This window comes from Papio anubis, chromosome 19 (genome assembly GCF_008728515.1).
Source record: "Papio anubis isolate 15944 chromosome 19, Panubis1.0, whole genome shotgun sequence".
Classification (NCBI taxonomy): domain Eukaryota; kingdom Metazoa; phylum Chordata; class Mammalia; order Primates; family Cercopithecidae; genus Papio; species Papio anubis.
The window spans coordinates 61,483,158-61,507,664 of NC_044994.1; the positions used below are offsets into that span (position 1 = coordinate 61,483,158).

The 24,507-nt window shown below is 35.0% G+C and overlaps 1 protein-coding gene across 2 annotated transcripts in view; it reads left to right on the top strand.

Moving 5' to 3' along the window:
• DOK6 (docking protein 6) overlaps positions 1–24,507 on the top strand; it is a 431,983-nt gene that overhangs the window by 131,952 nt on the left and 275,524 nt on the right. Inside the window, exons 1-2 of one of the 2 annotated variants that reach the window (XM_021930213.2) lie at positions 13,252–15,693; positions 20,833–20,940. Coding sequence is in view for 1 of the 2 variants with exons in the window: in XM_017951839.3 (XP_017807328.1) it covers positions 20,833–20,940 (108 nt within the window). In the remaining variant the exon portion in view is untranslated. Of the gene's footprint in view, positions 1–13,251; positions 15,694–20,832; positions 20,941–24,507 lie in introns of those variants that run through there. The other variant, XM_017951839.3, reaches the window with a different exon arrangement.

A 24,507-nucleotide genomic window follows, 5' to 3' on the forward strand; every position in this document is an offset into this window, starting at 1 on the left:
TAAACATATAAGCATTTCACTTAAAGTTATTTTAGCTCTTACTTTCTAATGTTTCCCTCTCTCATTTCTTTCTCTTTTGTAATTGCATTGGTTAGCATTTCTACCACACAAATCGTAGTTCTGTTAGAGAATCTTTGTTGTTATCCTCATTGGCAGAAATTCACTATTAAGTTTAATGCTAATTCTTGCACTATTTTGAGTGGGGGAGGAAGAAAAGAGTGTGTATGTTATCCTACTAGCATATATCATAATATATAAAATGCATATCATAACACTTTTCTGAACTTACTTACTAGTATGTTTATTTGTTCTTTTGTTTCCCCAAACTGTTTGCTCCTTGAAGACAACTATGAGTTTTATTTTACCCAAATGTAAGTATGATGTTCCCCCATCGTCAACATGTATTTACTGTATAATTTGAATTGTAAGTTAAGCCATCAGAATTGCAGACTACTGTAATTTGCTCTCATGCTCTGGAATAATTCCTAAGTAGAAATATGTACTTGCTTGTGATGGGGAAATTGATACCTTTCATAATGGCTTAATATATAAGCCTTAAAGCAAGGAAGCAGCAGTGGGCGGGATCTGTGCATTGATGATGTATATATATTATCCACAAAGACTGAGTACATTATTATCTATTTTAAAAATCCAACCATTTCCAATCATTTATGAGACATATTTTATTGGAAATAGGTATGAAAGTGTTATTAAGGTTTATAATTGCATGTATCTAGGTTTGAAATAATTGATACTGGTCTTTTATGAATCTAAGGCATGAGTTTATGCCTCCCATGAATGTATACTGAGCCATGAAGGGAATACATTATGCCAGAAGCTGTTTGACATACAAAGTTTTACCTTCAACAGCCATGCACTCTCACAGGAGAAATGAAACTTCTATATGCTGACTTACAAAAACAGCAGAGTATGATAATGGTCATGTTTGTGGCAAATAGAGCATAGGAAAATGGAACCCATAGGCATTACAATGAACAGTACAGCTTGATCTGCCAAACAATTCCTTCCTTGAATACTCTGTATTGATAGGAAAAAGTAATGGCCAGCTATCAGGATACCTGGAAAGCAAAAGAAAGGGAGCTGACTGTGACAGACTCTGTCTCAAACATAAATAAATAGATACATAAATAATTTTAAAAAGAAAGGGAGTTGGCAAGTAGTTGTGAGTCCCTAGAGCTTAGTATGAGTAAAAAGAAGTGGAAGTTAGTCCAAAAAGGCAGAATGGAGATGGTGTTGATGGCCTTATGTGTAGAATTTAGGCAGTTAGAATTTACCTGCTAGACAACTGGACGCTCTCAAAGGTGCCATGAAATTACAAAAGCAATAGTATGATTATTGTGGTTTACAGAACAGTTTGGAGAAGAGAAAGCTTAAATTGGAAACCAACTTAGCAAACTATAACAATAATTTAGTATTATGCCAAACTTTAAGCTACTTCTGTTTTCTGCCTGACTGTCCCATTTTGTAAGCAGGGATCATGATATTGCCTGCCTTGATGGATTTGGGTGTGGCTTAAACTATGTTAATGTTTGTAAGTCACTTTACAATGGTGGGAAACAGAAGAAATTAAGATGTTATTATTACTGAAAGTCAAGACTGTTGCTGCTACCCTATGAAAGTGATGACCAAAATGTTGACCCAAGAGAAAAAGTTAGGTTAAACCATAAAATTAAAATAACATTAAAACAAATATAGAAGCCCTCCAAGTCCAGTTATGTAGCGCTACACAAAATTAAATTTGGGAGAACAATAAAAATTAAAATATCAAGTAGGAAAGAAACACTACATTTTGCAGTTTCAGAGATTGATTTTTTTTTTTTTTTCTGAGTAAAAACACTTGCTTAAGATGTTTCATTTCAAGGGAGCTTTGTACATTTGAAATCAGTCATTCTTGAAACTCTGTCTTCCACAGGCTTTCGAGCCTCTGAAGCTTTCATGGATTGTTCATGCAATGAGATGAAAAGCTTCTGTTCATACACCCAGAGTGGATTAGTTCCTAAGGCTGCAAGGTGCCATGGTCTCAAACATCATTTAGTTTACATCTTGACATTTCTTTTACTCTTGATTTTAAAACATACTTCTTATCGCAGTTGATTTGTCTTCTTCAAATGAAAGGATAGAAAGATTGTCCAAAGGGGTATTTTCAAAGGAGTCTGCTTTGGGACAAAAATCTATTGATAACTAAGTACATGAAGTAGAGAGTTCTTCATTGGTTTAATCCCAAACAGACCCCGTAATGGCCTTAGATTCCCTAGGTCTTAGAAGGAGGAAGGTAAGTTGTAAACCCTTTTTCTTTCTTTACCCTTCTTTCGATTTACTTTTATTTTTGGCTGTCACTTGGGCTTTCAGACATGAAAAGTTGCAATTGTGCTGAAATTTTCAGTGTGCCAGAATAAATGGGTGATTCTCCTTCAAGACTGGTTTCCATTATGAGAACAAGGACTTTCTTTTAGGGAGTTTGGATACACTTCACTCTCAGGCAGGTGAACAGAGAACAAGTGACAAGGGATAAGTATGAGGCAAGATAAAGAGAGAAGACCTTTCCCACACAAAGGTGACTTCACAAAGAAACAAGGATGAAAAAAACAGACAAATGTATACAACCTCTCATTTCAACTACACCTCTTTGTTTTTTCCATTCTTTTTTCCCCCAAGTCCAAGTTCTCATTCTTGAAGAAAGTCAACCTGTTTTCCTTGATGTTGTAAGTTTTCCCAAGTTTTAAACCAATACATTAATATATTGCTTAAGACTCAAGTGTATAATGTATGAGGGAGTATAATTTTGTAATTCTAAATCCAAGCCCTGAAGCTAGACTTTCAGGGCTTGATTCTTGTATCTCCATTACTACCTTTTAAAAAATATTTCTGCACCTCGATTTCTTCATGTGAAACAAAATGATAATAATGTAGCCTAATTATGTTGTTTTGTGGATGAGATTAATTTCAAAGACAACAAAGAACAAATGATAAGGGAAAACATTATAAAACATGTACTTTTTTAAAATAAGGGAATTTCAGGAAGAAATAATGCAAGCAAAGAAATGGAAGCAAATATATTCAAGGGGTAATAATGACTAAACCAGTCCAATTTGAGGAGAGGATTTCATAGAGAAAGAGACAAATGTTCCACATGACTTTGGGGTTAGTTCATGATGGTTCTTGAAGGGTAAGCTGTAGAATTCAAATTTTCTTTTATAAGCAATGGGAAATGGCAAAGCATTGAAAGTTTTGTTGTTTTTGTTTGTTTCATTTTTGTTTTGTTTTTGTTTTTTGATCCAAAGAAATACATGGCCACATCTGTGTGTTAGGACATTTAATATGACAATAGTTTATAAAATTGGATTGAAGTAAAACAAACTTGAAGGCAGGAAATCAGCTGGGAAGCTACTAAAACCATATTTTTTTTAAGTGAGGTTCTATTAGATTTAGTAGCATACATGAAAAGAAAGGTAGAGAGCTATGTGTGGGTGACCAAACATATTTGTATGGAGTGGGAAGGTTTTAGAAGCTGCTGAGGGAAAAAGAGAGGCAATCTAAGAAATTGTATTATTCCATTATAAAGCCAGAAAAGAGTAAAATATATTGAAAAGGGAAACAATAAACAAGAAAATGAGTTGGTGAAGAGTTCAGATATTTCAGTAACTACTTCAAGATGAGAATCATTCCTCTTAAGCAGTTAGAAGTAAGAAATTCAAAGAAGAAATAACTGACACATTTTACTAAAATAAAATTAAATCTTCTACATGAAAAATTAAATTATAAAAAAGTGAAAAGTCAAGCTGCAAAATTGGGAAAACTGTTTTCAACACATCTACCTGTTAACAGATTTGAAACTAAAATAGATTTAATAATTCATATCAACATGAAAAAAGCTCAATCTTAGAAGTTAAAATTAAATTGTATACATCATGTTTTATACTATTAATGCAAAAATTACAATATAAAAACAGTAATAAATGTTGCTAATGAAGGTATAAAATTCTAGTAGAAATATTAGTCCTTTCTTTGAAAGATGCAAATTACCTTTTAGGATAGTGACTCTTTTTGGTTGAGGAAAGGGAAAATAAGTGGTGGATATAAAGGTGTTTTCGATCATTTGTGTAATATTTTGTTTTGTAAAAGAGCAAAAATATAAGGTAAACATAAAAAGTCCTAAGTAGTATTCCCTATTATAATTTTGTACTTTTCTGTATGTTTTAAAATTGTTTATTATTTGTACTTTATATGTTTATTAATAAGACATTTATACTTTAATGTTTATTAATAAGACAAGTCAGGATACATAAAAATATGTTTAAAACATCAAGAAACCCCATCTCTGATAAACATATGAAATTAGCCAGGCGTGGTGGCGCATGCCTGTAATCCCAGCTACTCTGGAGGCTGAGGCAGAAGAATCACTTGAACCCGGGAGGTTGAGGTTGTGGTGAGCCGAGATCGTGCCATTGCACTTCAGCTTGGACAACAAGAGCGAAACTCCATCTCAAAAAAAAAAAAAAAAGGGTAAACTAAAATTGAGAAGAATAGATATATATACATATACATGTATGTATAAATAAAAATTTAAATATAAATATAAATGACTAGTGTCATATACATAAAATGATAGCGTGTGTCTGCGTCCTTTCTTCCTGAACCTCTCACTCTCTACCTCTGCTGCTTTCAGTCATAGATTCCATAACCCGGAATGGCCAACAAAACATTTTAAAACACTTAAATAAAACCAACCCTTTGAGCAGAGATATGAGTTCTTACAGTTTGTGAGGTACTACCTATAAAATAAATATATTTAGATTTGTAAATAAGAAAATACAATCGTATTACACAGTCCAAGTTATATGCTCTTTTCCTTTTTATCACTGTGGACTGCTTGGTGTCTCTTAAAACAGAGGCTGCTTTTTTATTGATACATAATATTTTGCATATTCATGGCGTACCTGTGATATTTTGTTACATGCATGGCATGTATAATGATCAAGTCAGGGTATTTGGAGTAGCCATCACCTTGAATATTTATCATTCCTATTTGTTGGGAACATTTTAAGTCCTGTCTTCTAGCTGTTTTGAAATATATCATACATTGCTGTGTTAGGCTGTTCTTACATTACTATAAAGAAATACCCGAGACTGGGTAATTCATAAGAGGTTTAATTCGCTCACGGTTCTTCAGGCTGTACAGAAAGCATGACAGCATCTGCTTCCGGGGAGGCGTCTGGGAGCTCTGATTCATGGTGGAAGGTGAAGTGGGAGCAGGCATGTCTTCAGGTGGAAAAAGCGGGAACCAGAGAGATAGTTGGGTCAGGGGGCATGTCCTTTTTTTGTTTTTTTGTTTGTTTTTTGAGACGGAGTCTCACTCTGTTGCCAGGCTGGAGTACAATGGGGTGATCTTGGCTCACTGCAACCTCCGCCTCCTGTGTTCAAGTAATTCTCTTGCCTCAGCCTCCCGAGTAGCAGGGATTACAGGTGTGCACCACCACGCCCGGGTAATTTTTGTATTTTTAGTAGAGATGGGGTTTCACCATGTTGGCCAGACTGGTCTCAAACTCCTGACCTCGTGATCTGTTCATCTCGGCCTCCCAAAGTGCTGGGATTACAGGCATGAGCCACTGCGTCCAGCCAGGCACACATTTTTAAACAACGAGATCTCAGGAGAATTCATTCACTATCACAAGGATGGCACCAAGAGGATGTTACCAAACCATTCATGACAAATCCACCCCCATGATCCAATCACCTCCCAGCAGGCCTCACCTCCAACAGTGCAGATTACATTTTAACACGAGATTTGGAGCAGACAATTATCCCAACTATGTTAATTGCTATTAGCTATAGTCACCCTACTCTGCTATCTAACATCAAAACTTATTCCTTCTATCTAACTGTATGTTTGTACTCGTTAAAACCAACCTCTCTTCATCCCCCCTCATCCATACTCCCTTCGTAGCCTCTGGTAACCATCATTCTACTCTCTTTCCATGAGATCCACTTTTCTAGCTCCCACATAGAAGTGAGAATGTGCAATATTTGTCTTTCTGTCTCTGGCTTATTTCATTTAACATGATAACACCCAGTTGCATCCATGTTGTTATAAATGACACGATTTTATTTTTTTATGGCGAAATAATATTCCATCTATATATCATATTTTTAAATCCAGTTGTCCATTGAGGGACACTTAGGTTGATTCTATATCTTGCTATTGTGAACAGGGGGCATCTTTTTATAGTTGACTTGTCTTTTTCAGTTGCTCTTATATTCTTAGGTATTTCTAATAAACTCACAGGTGGAGAAAAACATTTTGGGCTTCACATTATAGAGAGCCACTGCATTTATTTCAGAGAATTCAGCAGGCTGTGAACCATATCCTGACTTGCAATTTTGTACAAAGGAAGACCCATAATGGATGGATGTATTGTAGCAGCATACAGTCTGTTTGGCTAAGCATATAAAAGCCATAGAACTGTAGATATTTTAATGACAGCTGCAGATCTTACAGCTTAGAGACTTGTAGCTTGAAAAGCTGAGACATTGAATACAAGCCAGCCTGAAATACGCAGTCACTCAACCAGTCTGGTATATTCCTTGACCTATATGGCTGCTTTTAAATTTTGATTTTATTTATGACCTTAAGCATTTTGTTTAAGAATTTAAAATTGTATAAGCTTCAGTTTACTTAAGAATTTCTACCTTTAACATGCCTTAAGTTGATGCTACTTGGAGTTATAAATCTGACTTAGTTAATGAGTGACTTGCCTCTTGGATGCATTTAGCTATTTTCCAAAATGCATGAAACTTTTTTTTTAGAAAAAATGCTGTATAATGTGGAATATCATTATTGTAGCCACAGTACTTCTTATGGGAGCTGCCATATTTAAAGGAAGTTGTATGATAGGCCTATGCAAATTAGACATGCATTTTATTATTACATTAGTAGTTGTAGGATGAGGCAATCTTACTACCATAATGATATAATCAGACAGTGAGAAAATGCATGAGGTGGGTTGTTGCAGATTCTCTGCTCCCTCTAAAAATTCTTATCGTGAAACTTAAGTTTTAAAGTTTGTAATCCATTAACCCATTTATCCAGTCCTTTCCTAGTTCTTGATTAGGCATTTAATTTTTAAAAATTGAGTGGCTTAATTTGGGTATAGTAGTTGCATCCACACTTTTTGGTGGCAATTTCCATAAAGCAGTTTGTATCTCAACTCATCAAGTGGTTTGTTAATGAAGTGAGAGTTTGTTAAAGATCTTTACTTGAGGTTCCTTAAGGAAAATTGATGCCTATGCAAGATAGACACTCATTTTACCATCAGGAAATCAGATCTTGAAGCACTCATAGTCTGTAGAACTTAATGAAACAAAGTACATTTTTTATTTGAATGAACTTATTTATTAGATTTATCTAAGAAAACATGGAGGAGAGTTTTTATTTATTTATTTATTTTTGCCTATCTAGCCTAGGAAATTAATGCTAACAGCTACTATTTCTTAAAGATATATTAATAAGTAAGAGTACAACAATAGCTATATCCAGTTTTAATATACTTCCTACATGCCATGATACTTTAGAAATGTTAATTTTATTAAGTTTATAAAGTGTAATCATCTTGCATTTTCAGAATATTAAAACATAGTCAATCCAAAATTTTACAAACATTTTTGACAAAAAATAATCACAGATTACCTAAGGTTACTTATTTCTTTAATACATAAAGTTTTAAAATTCAACCTCTTCTACATCTACAAAATTCTATTACTAAGAAGCAAAGTCATAATTTTTAGATATATGTAAACAACAACCTTCCATACATTTTCAGACACACAAAAAAATGCCTATATGAAAATGTTCCTGGAAAGTAGCACTGGTGAAAATTTTTAATACTTTCCAATACTAAACAACTCTGGATAAGATAAAAGCACCCATGGGAAAAAAAATAAAGCAAAACTAAAACAAAACATAGAATAAAAACAAAGATGCTGTATTTAATTAATTTGAGAAACAATATATATTTTTCCTCCCTGTCAATGCATTGTAAATGCTTTGAGATTCCCTGAGTAAACAATAATTTAACTTTGTTTAATCCAGCATTTTGCAGAATCATTTATACATGGAACCTTGGCTGCTTTACTCTGCATGTACATCAGTATAGAATGGTGTTAAGCACAGTTTGAGAAAGCTTCTTTAGAAAAATATGAAGAAAATTATGAAGTATTTGGAGAGCTAAGAGTTTAATTTTTTTTTTTTTTTTTTTTTGATACGGAGTCTGCCTAGGCCGGAGGGCAGTGGCGCAATCTCGGCTCACTGCAAGCTCCGCCTCCCGGGTTCCCGCCATTCTCCTGCCTCAGCCTCCCAAGTAGCTGGGACTACAGGCGCCGCCACCTCGCCCGGCTAGTTTTTTGTATTTTTAGTGGAGACGGGGTTTCACCCTGTTAGCCAGGATGGTCTCGATCTTCTGACCTCCTGATCCACCCGCCTCGGCCTCCCAAAGTGCTGGGATTACAGGCGTGAGCCACCACTCCCGGCGGAGAGCTAAGAGTTATTTTACTTCATGTATATGAGAACAAGTTACATCATTTTGTTTTCCCTAATACATGTTGACAGTTTCTTTTCTTAGGTTTTTCTATTTGTTTGTTTTTTTGTTTCTGTTTCTGTTTTGTTTGAGACAGAGGCTCACTCCCTCACCCAGTGTGGAGTGCAGAGGCACGATCTTGGCTCACTGAAACCACTGTCTCCGGGGTTCAGGCGATTCTCCTGCCTCAGCCTCCTGAGTCGCTGGGATTACGGGCGTGCGCCACCATGCCCGGCTAATTTTTGTGTTTTTAGTAGAGACAGGGTTTCACCATGTTGCCCAGGCTGGAGTTTTTTTTTAATCTTAATTTATTTACAGGAAGTAACATTTACTGTACTTTAAAAAATATACTAATTTAATCAAAGCAGTAGAAAGGAAGAAAGCATTATTAGTGAAAGCATGAAGTTGAATTTTTAAAGAATGCTTTTCTTCTGTTGTAAAGATATAGTAATTAGTGTATGGACAGAAAATGATTCCTTTGAGAATGAGTTGAAGTTATAAATTCATTTCTCTGAGAAAATAAAACAGGTACAAAAAAATCTATGCATAATATTTCAAGTACATTTTAGGCATTGTGAAGCTTGTGCCTGGGCTATCTAATAATCACTGGCTTAATATTTTTGTATTTGAATTCCACGGTTTGAAGAAAACAGTGCTGTGTATTTTTGAAATGTGGTGTTCTGCAATCAACAAGATATAGGGGTTTTAATTTTCAACAACTGCCTTTTATTTAATAAATATCTTGATTATCATGTAGTCATAAATCATTGACTTAAAAGTAGGGCAGGTAATATTTATACTGTCTGATAAATATCTGAAATACAAACAAGAATTAGAAAAAGAATGGACACATACAGTGTAAAATACTAAGGTTCCTCTGCTCAGGAAATCCAGAAGGATATGTCAGTAAAAAAGGTAAAGACTGTATATAGATTAGAAGCACTACACAGTTAAAGTAATGGAAAGTCTTCAGTGGCTACATAAAGAAAATCATTGTTATTTTTCATCTTATGCCAGTGGCTTTTAGGAAATTCATATATTGAAACAAACACCAAAGTTTCACTCTCAGCAAAACTGATTTTAAAATATGTGTATTGTTTTTAATGTTTCACTCTTTCCAAAGATGTATTTACATTTTGAATTTTCCAGATTGATTGTTAATGTTCCTGTGTTTCGAAAATCACTTCTAAAATGTATTGAAGTCCCCATAAATAAAAAATAGTTGTGCAGTGCATTACCCCAGTTCACATACTTGGCTATTCAGGCAAGCCCAATCATGTTCAAGAAAGGCAAGTAGATTTCCACCTACATTTTGCGGAGCAAATTGTTTGTTGGATGATTGTTATATAAATTAGGAGATGATTTTAAAAAATCACTTTCCTGGAACATAGTGAGGATTTACTGGACAAAAATTGAAAGGACACAGTTTCTACACTTTAGAAACTCACTGTCTTGTGGACAAGTAAAGCAGAAAAATACTTAGGGATTTTTATATATTAATCAAGATGTCAGAGCTCAGAGTGTTTCAGAAAAATAAATCTCCATGTTTTAAGAACTTGGTTTAGGACATTTGGAAATATATTAATAAATAGGTAAACATCTTAAAAATACTATATTAAAGATGAATTTTAATATAGCAAGAATTATACTAAACATATAAATTTATATTATCTATGTTTACTCTGTATTTTGTAGTGACAATATCAATAAAATTTGTATTTATAAATGTTTTTCCATAGGAGTCTGTTTGGAAATATTTAATACATAAATACATCCATAAGTTACCATTAAAATGATATTATACATGTGTATTTATTGATAAGGCATGAAGTTCAGAACATTTGCTACGTGAATAAGAGGATTACTTCCTCCAGGACTTCCACTTCCCATTCTCTTAATTTTCTTCATACTGGTTGTTCTTTATGATAATCTGCATGTTATTCAGTTATTTTTTATTTTGTCTTTGTGTCTGTACTGAGAGGTGAATGTCATGAAGACAAGGATGGCAGGTGTTCTTGTTCATTTCATTCACTACTTGACACTAAGCAACTGGAAGTGTACCTGGAAAATAGCAAATATTCATAAGATGTTTGCTGAATGAATGAGTTATGAAAGTGGAACTCTGAAAAGCTGTATTCATATAGAAAATGTGTGTGTGTGTGCATGCGTGTGTGCACAGAGATACGGTGCGCTAATTTTAGAAGGCTGTCTATCAAAATGCTAGCAATATTTTTCTCTGGATAGTAGTGGAATTTTAAAATATTCTTTCATTGGCTTTCTGGTATTATATGTCATTTTAACAAAAAGAGATAAAAATTAAGATTAAAAACCATAATATTTTAAGATTTAACATTGTGATTTTAAAATACCAGTTTCTTCATCCCTATTCATCCCAAACGTATTTTTGAATGCCTATGGTCCTGCAGATGGGAAAATAATTGCTGTGCCTGATCATAAGTCAATTAATAGGTTACCAGGAAAGATAATAAAACATTGACTGGAGAACAAAGTCAAATTATAATGAAATCCATAACAGTTGTGCATACACTAAGTCTATTCTAAAGACTAAGTATTGAAAATAAGTTCATTATTTCACACAAGAATAAAGAGAGATAAATCATGGCCTTCTGTCTGTGCATCCATTGTTGAAGTGTATGCTTAATTACCACCGCTGGTACATCACAGTTTAGATTAGAGATATTATGATGTGGAAACAGGGCGGGCCACAGAGATGCGCTGAAAACAGACACTTTGCAGACAAACAAATGCATTAGAGTTTTCGTAGCACCCCTTGGTTTTGTGATCTTTGCCAAATTACTTGACTTAAGTGGATTAGACCTACTTACCGTTCCGGGCTGTGGCCAGGATTGCCTGACCTTGTGTGTGAAGCCCCCAGCACAGTGTCTCTGTGCTCAACAGGTATGGATTTAACACTCTTTCCTAGGTAGAATCCCAGCTTGTCTCCCATCAGAAGCCCCAGAACAACCACTTTCAGATTCACTCCAGACTCCAATTGAAAATTCAGTCATTTGCTTATTTGTTTTAACAGATAAACTAAAGATGTTGGGGCTCCTTAGAAACTTGAGCACCTTAGATGTCAGGACTTCTGGGATGCCTGCATCTTAACCAAAATCTGTTCGATGTCCACCTGCTCCTTTACAAAGTTCAGTCTCTTGAGTGGCTTGTCATAACACCTTTTGTAGCACATGTAGCAGGAACTGCCTTCTGCTGTCCTTGAAAATCCTAGCAAAGGATCGATTCCTCTGTCACTGTCTGTTCCTATATCACTTTTTCTTACAAATAGGGAGCAAAAATAAGGAGAAAACCAAAATGGGTCTCATAACATCTGCATAAACTTCAACATGTGATATTTTTAAACTTAAAAAAATTGTAATGAAGGCACCCGTAGAGAAAATGACACAAATGGCGACTAAAATGACTAAATGGAGAGTTTAAAGCAAATACTAGTGTACATGCCAACCAGATCAAGAAACAGAACTTCGTTAGCAGCCAAGAAGAAACCCCAATCCTAACACATTTCCTTCCCATTCACACCAGGACCTCCCACTAAATGAACCGCTGTGCTGATTACGATGGAAGCCACTTTCTCACTCTTTATACGCTAGTCACCTAAGTATGCATCTTTGAACAGTGTAGCTGAATTTTGGCAATTTGAGGAATTTATAGAAATAAGCCTTGCATCACGCTTTCTTTTGTGTCTGGATTATTTTCTTCAACATAATGTTTTTGAGATTTGCCTGTGGGGTTGTACATAACCATCGTTCATGAATTTGATGGCTGCCTAGTGTTCAACTGTATACATCAATCACAACTTCTGCATTTGAGACTTACGTGAATAATGCTATAATGGCCATTCTTCTTGTGCAATGTACAGATATTTCTGTTGAGTTGATAACCAGGAGTAGAATTGCTGGAGTCTACGTAAATTGTTAGCAGAATTGCTAGATTCCGGGTATGTGTCTCCCAAAGTCATCCAGTGCACTCTCTCTCCAGTAGAATGTGAGACTTCCATTGCTCCATATGCTTACCAACACTTGATATTATCAGTATTTTTATTTTTTTCTCCATTTTGTTGGAAATGAATTGATATCTCATTGTGCTTTTACTTCAGGTTTTCCTAAGTGCGAATGAGATTGAGCATTTTGTATAAGTCTATTGGCCATTTATACAGCTCCTTTTTATAAGCACCTGCTCAAGTATCTTGCCATTTTTAAAACTGGATTGTCTGTCTTCTTCTTTTGGATTCTTTACGTATTCTGGATATGTACCCATTTGACAGTTATGTGTGTGACAAGTATCTTCTAATCAATTCCATGGTTTTTGATTCTCTGATAATTCTTTCCTAATATATAAAAATTTATATTCTTATTTCAGCTTCTTAGTTTCTCTTACAGTAATGTTTTGTGTCTTATTTTTCCCTACTTTGAAATCACTGACATACTAATTAACATATTTTCTTCAAAAAGCTTTAATTACTGGAACTTTCACATGAATATTAAGGATCCACCTGATTCCTAAGACTGAAAATGTAAGTGTCACCATTTTGGAGAAGAGTAACATGCTTTAAAGAGCAAAAGTCCTGTTGAGTGGGCATTGTAGCAGTTTTTTAAAATAGGTGTAGTCTTTTATTACATTAAGTAAAAAAGAATACACCTACCACTAATTTTGGGATATCATTCATGTCAGGAAAAGATCAATTTTCACTTTGTTTTCAAAATATTTATCCAACTCTCCCAGAGCTATTTATTAAAAAGTCTTTTGCCATTGCTTTGAAGTGTTCCCTTTGTCATAAATCAGATATCCATATATGTGTTTACTGACGGTTCTGTTCCACTGATCTATTTGTATTTGATTCTGCAGCGTCTTAATTACTGTATCTTCTAATTGGTCTTGGTATTCTATATAGCAAGTCTTCCCATCTTGTTAATCTTATTTGAGTCCTTTGAATTTTCTGGTTTGTAACCAAATATATAATCAGTTTCTCTCATGTTCTGTGTGAGCTTGAAAATAATTTATATTATGCAATCATTGGGTACTGCGTTCTGCAGAGGTTTATTTAATCAATTTGATAAATATTTTTGCTCAGATACTGGGTATCTTTCCTGATTTGTATATGATCATTCTAGTAGATACTGACATTTTAAACAAACAAACAAAGAAAACACATTATCTTGGCCATGTCGGTTTTTGTCAATTCTGATTTACAATTCTGAGGCTACATTCATGAATGCATATAAATTCAGAAGAGTTTACACATTCTGTTGAATTAACCTCTGATCATTTCAAGGTGTCTCCATCTCTAATAATACATTTTGCCTTAAAGTAGACTTTGATATTAATATAGTTACATCAGTTCCTTTTTGTTAAGATTTAAGTTCTATTGTGTTCTCTCACTGCTTAGAGCTTTTAATGGCATCAGAGTAAAAGCCAAGATCCCTTCCAGACCTGACTTGTCCCTGTCTCTCTGAACTCCAGCCACCTTGTTCTGATTCCCTGCCCTCCATACTGGCCCCTTGCAGCTCTTGAAGCAGTTCAGAAGCTCCCACATCAGGGTATTTGCGTGTGCAATTCTCTCTGACTGAAAGGCTCTTTCCTCAGATGTCTGCATCACTCATTCTTTCACGTTCTCTAATGCTGCTCCTAAAAGTCTCCTTGGGGATTGAGCCTTTCCTCACCACACCCAATGTTCCCTTCTGCATCCTTGTGCATAATTCTCTCCATAGCACATAGCAAAACAAAAACAAAAACAACACACACACACACAAAAACTATTTGCAAATGTGCTTATTTATTTACTGTCCACCCATGTACCATATTGAAATGGTAGTTTCATGCAGCTGGAACTTTGTTTTCATCTGGGCAGAAACTTGGTTTTTGTTAGTATTTTATTTGTTTAAATTCTTTTTTATTACTCTATCCAGATAATGTAGAACTGTCAAGTACTTTTTGAATAAATGAATGAATAAGAGGGATTGTAGCATTATATTTATCTGTGTATCTGTCTATCTATCTATCAGCCATTAAATATAAGCTAGTATTAAGATAGAGCAAAACTCATTTTTCTATTGAAAAGATAGCTAAACTCATCAGTGCATTAAAGTTAATCCTGTGCATTGACTACTTTTTTACACAAACCAAGTGTGTCTTTCAATGGTACTACACACATTTTGTCAAAGGGCAAACACTTAAGACCAAGTAGCTGGAATTACTCATAACGTAAACCTGTAAATAACTCTTCTGGATGGGCTTTGCTTATTTATTTGTTGTCTTAATGTGTTCGTCTGATACACAGTTATAAATTAATAATTAAATCTTATTCCCCAAGATGTCATTCATATGGTATCTTGCTTTCAGAAGGGAACACAAACTTAGCCACTCCAGCTATGACACTTCCTTCTATAATTTTTTAAATCTCAAGGAACAAACTTTCTAACACCCCCTTTAGAGCAATGGACTCTCAGGTTTGACAACTTCTATAATTGAAAATTCTTCCGAGTTTCTAACCAAAAATCCTACTTGAAGTGCAGGGTTCATAAGGTCAACAGTTTGCAATAAAACAGGCCCATTAAATCCAACTTCTGGTTAAGGCAGAGCTTGTGAATGAGTTCTAGCTAAATAACGTAATTATGGCTATGAACTGAAGCCAAGAAATCTGCCACCTACTTCACAGTGAGTCTTAAATGGAAACAGGATATCCTTTGTGTAAAATCACCTTGAAAAGGAGAAAGAACTAAGGAAAAGAGATTTGCTATGCGGTAAAATGGTTTTCATCAAGTGGAAGGGGATTAAGAAGGTATTTAATTATGGCATGCTGGCTGGCTGGTTAACACAGTGGAAAGCTGAAGGTGTGGACCAGCTGTGATCCTGGGAATTCCTGGAGTCCTAGCAACAACATGGAATTTTCCATATGAGAATCGGAGGGGCACCTAGGAGCCTGTTATGATGAAATAACTGACATGTTTAGGAAATAGTTTTGAATGAGAAAGTGAAATCAGTTAATCCCCCAGGATAAAGTGGTACAGCATCCTGAAATGATGGGGAAAGCAGGAATGTCATCTGCTTTAAGACAGACACTGGGAAGGTACGTTTTCTTGTAAGCAATAGGTTCTGTTGTTAACCAGCCAAATAGTCTCTGTACCTTGAGATGCCCTTGAAGAGCCAAGTAGTACCTGAAGAGACTACCCCATCTCCTCCCACCTACTGCTAATGGACGTCATTAATTTATGTCCCATTCTCATGGGATGCAAATAAAAATAAGGTACCGCATTTCATTTATGTGGTGCTCTTTCATGTACTCAAAGAATTTGTATCTTTCATTTACAAGCAAAATAAAACCTATTCCTTTATTATTCTTTTTTCTCCAAGGAGTGATTTCCTGGTCTCAGGCAGTCATTTCTGCTGTTCAGTCCTGGAATGTCTCCAGCACTCTCACATAAGGCATCAGTTATAGGGCCTAAAGCAGATCCTAATGCACTAATAAAATCTGGTTTGATGAAGAGCACAAAAAGGTGATCTCCTTATACTTCTGCTTATTTTATACTTCTGGTACGGAGGCGGCTTTTAGTGTGCTGACTCATGCTTAATTTGATTTTACATTGACACAGAATGACACTTGCAAATTCTCCACACCAGTGCCCTTTTTATTATTTCACTCCATTAAAAAGCAAAATACTTTAAAAAAACTGTGTCCAAAGAGGGGTAGAAGATGGAACTCTGCATTTATTAAATTTTTTTTTTTTTGCTACTTTAAGTTTAAATTCAGCCAGAATCTGATCAAAATATAACTAGTCCATAGCCATGGTGAATTCATATTCCCTAATAAAAGTGTATGCTTTCATTATTTGATGAGATTTTTATTAGACTTTCAAAACATCAAACGTAACTTAATTAAGACAAACAGAAATGAAGAACATTGTACAACATACCTAACCATTAGACTTCCAAACTGTTTAGGTCACAAAAAACAAAGTGTCACATATCAGAGGAGACTAAGGAGACAGAACAACTACATGCAACTTGGTATCCTGTGTTAGATCTTGAAACAGAACAGGACGAGAAAAATATGGCAAAATCTGAGCAGAATCTTTAGTTAATAGTATTTGACCAATATTAGTGCATTCGTTTTGAAAACTTACCATTGCTATATATGATGCTAATATTAGAGGAAGCTGTATAGAGTATACAGGAACTCCACCATTTTGACAACTGTTTATAAACCTAAACTTATTACAAGATAAAAAATAATAATAACTAAGGACCTCAACTTGGTAAATGGTTTACTACATAGAATCTATAAAAATCAGTCTTGTCTCTGCGTGGTTGCCTTTCTTAATGTAATAGCAAAGAGATAAGACATTGTCAAAAATATTAAATCTATTTCCTCCTTATTATCTATTAGGTTTATTTTAAAACAATATTGAGTGCCTAAATAGAAATATTTATGCCTTCTGGCTCATGTTTAGCTCACTGTTTAATAGAAAATAACTACGGTAACATCAGATGGGGAATTACAGTCGGCAAGTATGTGTATTTACATATTTCCACAAATATTGTAAGGTTTCATTTAACATCAAGATTGTTCCCAAGCTATGAGTAACAAAGTGACAGAGTACAGGGGAAAGCATTGCTCTGTACAAAAAGACAACAACTATATTACTAGGGATTTGAGTCTCAATTTTACTTTTCAATTAAGACTCCAAATCCATTAATGAATAGCTAAAAGATCAAATATTGATCATCTCTATACATCCCACTTTGCAGATAATATTCTTTTTCTGTTAGCAGTCTCTCAAATCGTAGATTCATGTAACTGTTTTTTACTTCCCCAATATTATTACACTGACAACTACCACAACCAGCACTATCCTACCATCACTGCTAGTTTTAAAAAAAGATATCTGAAAGTATCTTAGTCAGTTCCAGCTTCTGTAACAAAATATCATATACATGGTGGCTTGAACCACAGAAATCTATTTTTTTTCACAGTTCTGGAGGTTGCAAGTTTGAGATGAGGGTGCCAGCCCTGTTGGGTTCTGGTGAAGGATTTCTTCCTGGCTTGCACATGGCCATATTCTCACTGTGTGTTCACGTGACCTCTTCTGAGTAAGAAGAGAGAAAGAGAAAGCAAGTTCTCTCCTGTATCTTCTTGTAATAGCACTAATCCCATTATCAAAGCCCAACCTTCATGACCATCTAACCCTACTTACTTCCCAAAGTCCCCATCTCCAGATACTAGCACCTTGGGAGGTAGGGCATCAGTAGATGAATTCTGTGGGGACGCAGTGCAGTCATGGCAGTATCAGAAACCCGAGAGTTTCAGGTAAGAGTTTGTGGATTACTTTTCAAATTTACATGCTAGATGCTTTCTTCAGGCTATGTCTTGTAATCCTCAAAGAGCATCTGCATGAGGTATATTGATCTTAATTTAACTTCTGCAAGTGAAGTTGTTTAATGAATAGCAGAAACTACACTAAAAATTAAATTTTTGTGACTAAAATCTATGTTTTTTGGTATTACAATATAATATCCTGCATTCTAATACAAAGGTATGAATTGTACTAAAGACTGAGTGAAATGATTTATCCTGCCCAAAAATTATTTCATGCTGTATAGTGAAGACAGCAATTTTAGGAAAACCAAATTTGATGCCAATTTTTTGTTCCTTTCTTTTCAGTCTTATATTAGTGAATGTCAATATAAAGAGTTATATTGCTTAACAAATATACCAAACTACTGTGAAATATAGCAGGAACTCATATGTGTATTCAATGGAATAAATGGTTTTATTGATATTATATATAACATAATTCTCACAATTATGAAAATCATTTGAAATCTTTAAAACTATATTGATGCAAGCAATAATTTTTACAGTACATGTAAATACCAACAATGGTTATAGGTGTGCTGAACAAGGTCTGTTGCTAAGAGCATTTTATCCATTTTGTATTAAAATACCCTGTGCATATTGACTACTTTCTATGCACTGCGGCATGAGCTTCATACACTTAATTTTTTAACACTTGACACTTAATTGTCTTCAAGCTAATTTAAGGACACAAGCTCAGAGAGATAAATGCCTTGCCCAAAGTTATGTGGCTCCAGCAAGGGGCTGAGCTGGAATTCCAAGTCCAATATTCGTAGTTTCACTATCTATACTTGGGAGATAATTAACATGCTTTCTATTTTTTAAAAAAATTATATGGTGCTCTAATTTTTCTGGTTGCAAAATATTTACATCTGAATATTCTGAAGCTGAATATTTATTAGAATTGTATATCATTAGGAAAAAAGTGTCCCCTCATATGGCTTTGTCTTGTGCAGAAAATTGTATCTACTCTATAAGAAAAAGGAGCTTGAGAAATGGCTGAGCCTTGTGGAGAGTATTCTGTGTATTAGAACATAAGCCCATCTTGATAAATCCTCCCTCTGTTTCATGAGGTACTCTTCTTTATTAGCTAAGACATTAAGTAATTTGTGTAAGGTTGCACAGCTAGTAAGTGGCATGGCCATAATGTAAACCTATGTCTGTTTGATTCTAGAGTTCTATTAAGTTTCCACCGTACCAAACTGTCTCTTCTCAGATGTTTGCATTTCCAAAATCTGTTACCACTTGAAATGTAATTACTTCATTTAAGTCCAAAAGCAGAATTCTACAGCACTAAATAAATCTATGTAGAATTAAGTTAATTAAAGCTAAATAAACCATATGCTGATCATATTCTAATCATCTGTTTTTTAAATACATTTCACTGTAGGGGTGAGGATCAGTGAGGGGCCAAATAAGCACATAACTACAATATCATATGTGAAATACAGGAGCTGTATGTAGAAAGAACACCAGGAGCTCTAAAGGAGTAATTTAGTTCATAATTTTCAGGTGCATGGTTAGGAGGTGTTTGATCCAGGCAGAGGAGAGGTATGTTCATGTGTGCAGGAGGTTCAGGATTATCCTACACATGCTTTTCAAGGCTCCTGAAGAGGATGTAAGAAAGAAAGAGTAAAATCAAAGTATGTGTATGCTTGGTTGTTCTACTTTTATAATGAGAGGCCTTTATGTGATAGTTGCAAGAATGCCTTTTAACATGGAAAAGACTCTTCTAGTGAATAATAAGCAATGCACACTTCAAAGGAATTATATTATCCGGACTATATTTGTTAAAAAAAAAAACACCAAACATAATGTGACAACTTTGCAATTTAGATGAAGACATAGAAGAGAAATATTGTGATCTAGATTTCAGAAGTTTCCTTCTATCGATTTCCTTATGGGCGTAAAGAAATTATCCACCAGCAAAGAATACACTAAACTTTGAAATTTAAAAGTTGTGGCCAATTTGCATTTTTAGACTTCTTCAATTACTGGAAAAAAAGATTTATTTTATTACCTTGTCTTCAAACATACCTGTTGAGAGAGTGTGATATGGTGGAAAACAGATAATGAACAATCTACATGTCCAATAGTAATCAGTCCTATAAAATAAAGGCAAGGTTCAGAAATTATGGTGTTAGTGTAATTAGTAATTTTGTTTTTTTTAAATGAAAGCTTAAGATTCAGATTGTGTGTGTTCAAATCCTGACATTGGCACAAACTTTATCTTGAAATGAAGGTAATGCCTATTTTATCTTTATCTCATTTCATTATGAGGATTAAATGTGTATATAGATTTTAATTTATTGCACATAAGTATTTTGTAAATACTTTCTATTACAAAAGTTAGAAAGTCTGAGACAGATGTGCTCATAATAAAAATATATTTCTTTCTGTTTAACATTATTAATGAACATCTATTTTTAAAAATCTAAAATTCTACAAGTAAATTTTCAAATGTGATTTTTTTCAAAGATAGAAAATTGAATATTATGTAAGTGCTTCACTTAACTTTATTAACCTGCTATTGCCCTAGCATGGAAGATGGAGACATTGTCTGTCACTAGGATGGTGATAAGTAATTTATATGATATTGATATTCAGATGATTTCATTATGTTAAAGACTACTAAAACCAGCCAGCACAGTGAAAACCTCAAAACAAAATCTTTTCAGAAAAAATTTTACGTGAAATACCGTATTTAAAAAAAAACTGTAATCTTAAGAACGTGCTTGTCAATCAAAAACAGTTCCTCTCTGTGAAGTGCACTTAAAAAATTGATGAATAAACTCCTGATGTCATCAACTCATTTAAAAATATGAATAATGGGATTCTTTTATTTGCTTTCAGATTTTCAGACGATGCTGGTTGGTTTTCAAGAAGGCTTCTAGCAAAGGACCCAGAAGGTTAGAAAAATTTCCAGATGAAAAGGCAGCTTATTTCAGAAACTTTCATAAGGTAAGTCACAGTCCTGGGAGTCCCTGGGGAATAACTGGGCCCTTGAGGACTTGTGGAGATATTTCTTTGATAGATGAAATCTGCAGTGGCAAAAATTAATGGCTTGGGAAAAATGCCCTTTTCTGATAAAATGCAGAAGTTATTTTTCTCCTTTATTTTAATTATCTGTTGTAAATGCCAGTGGTACCTCTGCAAAATCAAAGACCCATTTTTATTGCTACTTTGCAAAATGAGATGACTCATAACTCAACCAAATCATTTTCTAAGGTGCTGAGTAGGTATTTTCTCTCTATTCAGGTTCATTATGCATTCAGGTTCATTACTTGATGTAAACTGTGAACAATATTTACTAGATAAAATTTAGGGGGCCACCTTTAACAGTGCTAACGATATTGTTAACGTACATGGCATTTGCTGTTTTGTAAACTCCTTAACAAGAAAAGGATCATCGAATATGCTGATGTGTAGAGATAGGCATAAATAGTAGGAATAAAATATCAATTTCCTAAGAATTAAAAGAATGTAAAGCATAACCCCAGAATGATGCTAAGTATATCTTTCATGATAACATCAAAACACAGCTAGAGTATTTTATAATGATGCAAAGGATTCGTGATCAAAACTCAGAGTTGTAGAACAGTGTTGCTTACTGGTAGAATGCTCAGTAAAGATTTTAATTTCTCATTGGTCATACATGGAGTAAGTTTTCCTCGATAATGTAATAAATTTGTGGAATTTTATTTTATGTAATGTAGTGTTCTAATTTCTTTTTGAAAAATAGATTATTTGACAATAACTAGCATTTATTACTATTAGTTATGAATATTAACTAGTAACCATTTAAAATTGGAGTTTTTAAAACTATCTAGGAACCGTTCTCTCTCTCTCTCTATATATATATATATAATATATAACACACACATATATATAATTTTAAGAATATTGTAAATATAAATAGACATTGGTCTTGCTATGTTGCTGGTCTCAAACTGTTGATCTCAAACAATTCTCCTGCCTTGGTTTCCCAAAGTGCTGGGATTACAGACATGAGCTACCATACCCATTGAAGTTATTCCATATATTAATATAGATTTACTGCCAGAGAATACAAGTTAAGGTTTCTGTCCCATCACTTACTAGCTCATGGATGTTTGGTTTTCTCATGAGTAGATGAATTTTAAAATTGTTATATATCTCTAAAGATCATATATGTGACATATGCTATCATAAAACAGCCAGTATAATACTTCTCAATCTAATTATATGCAATTATTTGAATTCTAAAGTCTTACTGGTATGTTTGTGTTATAACTATGATTATGACTTTGGCAATAATATTAAGCCTAACTTAATGAGGAACTGCCGGTTGTAAAAATGTGAGCCCATGATATTTAGTTTGTGAGTAAAATTTTGATGGGCTGAGCATATTATATCTTCTTTGGATGCCTGGTCAGAGTTCCTGCCTGCTGGTTAGTGACATATACTAGTTGGAACTCTCTGGCCAGTACAGCTTGCTTTATTTTTACTTACAAATGAAACAGGAAAAATTGTCAAGAAGCGTTATTATCTTCTCTCTGGACTCAGCTATCTTTTATCCAAAAAAAGGAGGCACACTCTAGTACTCTAACCTCACTATAAGGATTGGTAATTTGGACACAGATGGGCATGGAGTATCTGCTCTATGCTAGGCATTCCACTCCTGGTTGGGAATTCAAAGATGCGTGAGACACAGTCTTGCCCCGAAAAAGCTTGCATTCTAGTGGAAAAGACACAAATACACAAATAACTTCAATTCAATATAGCAGGTACAGATGGAGAAGTAGTCACAGATTGCTGAAGGAAGAGCATTTTACCTAATTTGGAGCTCAGATAAAACTTCTCTGCAAAGATGATAGTTGAATGGCCAAACCAGTGGTGGTAATGTGTCAGCCAAATGAAGAAAAAGGGTCATCTCTAGGAGGCATGTGAAACAGCCCTTCCTCCTTATTTTATATTCTCTTGTTTTTTGCTACCTTGCCCACTCCTTACCCTACAGAGGCAATCACAGGCACTCCACGGCAGTGCTCAGAGCTAAAGAAAATGCTAACTCCTATTTATCTTACAGACTGCCTCATTAAAAATCATTTGGCTTCTACTGTGAGCTGTGAATTTCAAGGCAAACTTCATTCCTTGAGTTGTTCTGTGAACTGTCAAAACATGGCCTATCCGTTAGCCTGGTATGGAACTCCAACTCATCATTATCATCAGACATGTTTATGGAGCCCTTACCATGAATGTGGCACTGGGCCATGCACTGGGGATGCAGTATTGGAAAGATGGTGCTCTAGTCTATCATTGATCTTCACTTCTTAATAACATAAAACAATGTAAATATATAATAAATGCATCTTTTTAAAAAAAAATAGGATAATATAATACAGAATTAATGGATAACAGCTATAGATATGAGTAGGCTAAGACTCAACTGAAAAAATAAGTCAGTCCTTAACAAATTCAGTGATATAAAGAAAGATAATTCCAAGAAGAAAGAAAAACATTTAAAAACCATTACCAATAAAAATGAGATAGAAACAATTCAGTGTGATCAAGGATCTGAAAGAGATCTGTTGTGACTGGAGTGTAGGAAAAGAGGTCATAAAAACTGAATTAAACTATAAGTGATGAGAGTCAATGACAGGGTTTTAAGCCCAGGTCTGGCATTATAGTCTTAAAATACCACTTTGTGTTTTCATTTTCTGTACACAACAGTGATCCTCTGACAGTATAATTCTCCCACAGATGACATATAGAAACTCTGGATGTCAGGTTCAAGCCCCAGCTGAGGTTCAAGGGGAGTGAGTGGTTGGGGTTAGGGAGCTGGAAGAACACTCAAGAAATGACAGGTAGATGACACATGGCTTTATTCAGCAGCTCTCTCACACTGTCTGTCTCATCAGCAGCTTACTTACATTGTCCACCTTTATCTCGGCTGCTTGCTCCAGCTGTGATCTTCTCAGCAGCCTCTGTGACTCCTGCCGCTCCCACTCACAGCTGCATGGCTGGCTCTCTCTTTCAGGGTCAGCAGCATAACTCTCTCCCTCTCAGCCCAAGCTGGTTTCTGGCTCCCTGCTGCCTGTCTTCAGACAACCGGCTCTCCCTTACAGAGTCAGTGGCTTCACTGTCTGCCTGGGTACAAGCCCGACCTGTGTCCTGACTCCCCAGTGTTTGACTGCAAAATGAAGATATTTTGCAAAGACTACTCTGGCTCTCTTTCTTCCTCTGGGCATGCCATATGCACAGTGTCAGCAGGGCAGTTATACCTTTTGCAAACAATAGTGGCTCCGAGCCAGGTGATGAACCTTCCCATGTTATGACTACATAGCTGTGTTTACATAATGCATGGAATTGTGCGCCTGCACTCCAATCCTGCTGAGTTATGCAGGCTATTTACCTCGGCCTGTTCTTGACCAAAGCACATCCATTTATCTAACACTGGACAAAATACAAAAACAAACAAGTCCCTGGGTCTCCGAAAAAAGCAAAGTCATTTGTGGGGGAAAGTCAGGTCTGGAAACAAGTGAATGACAG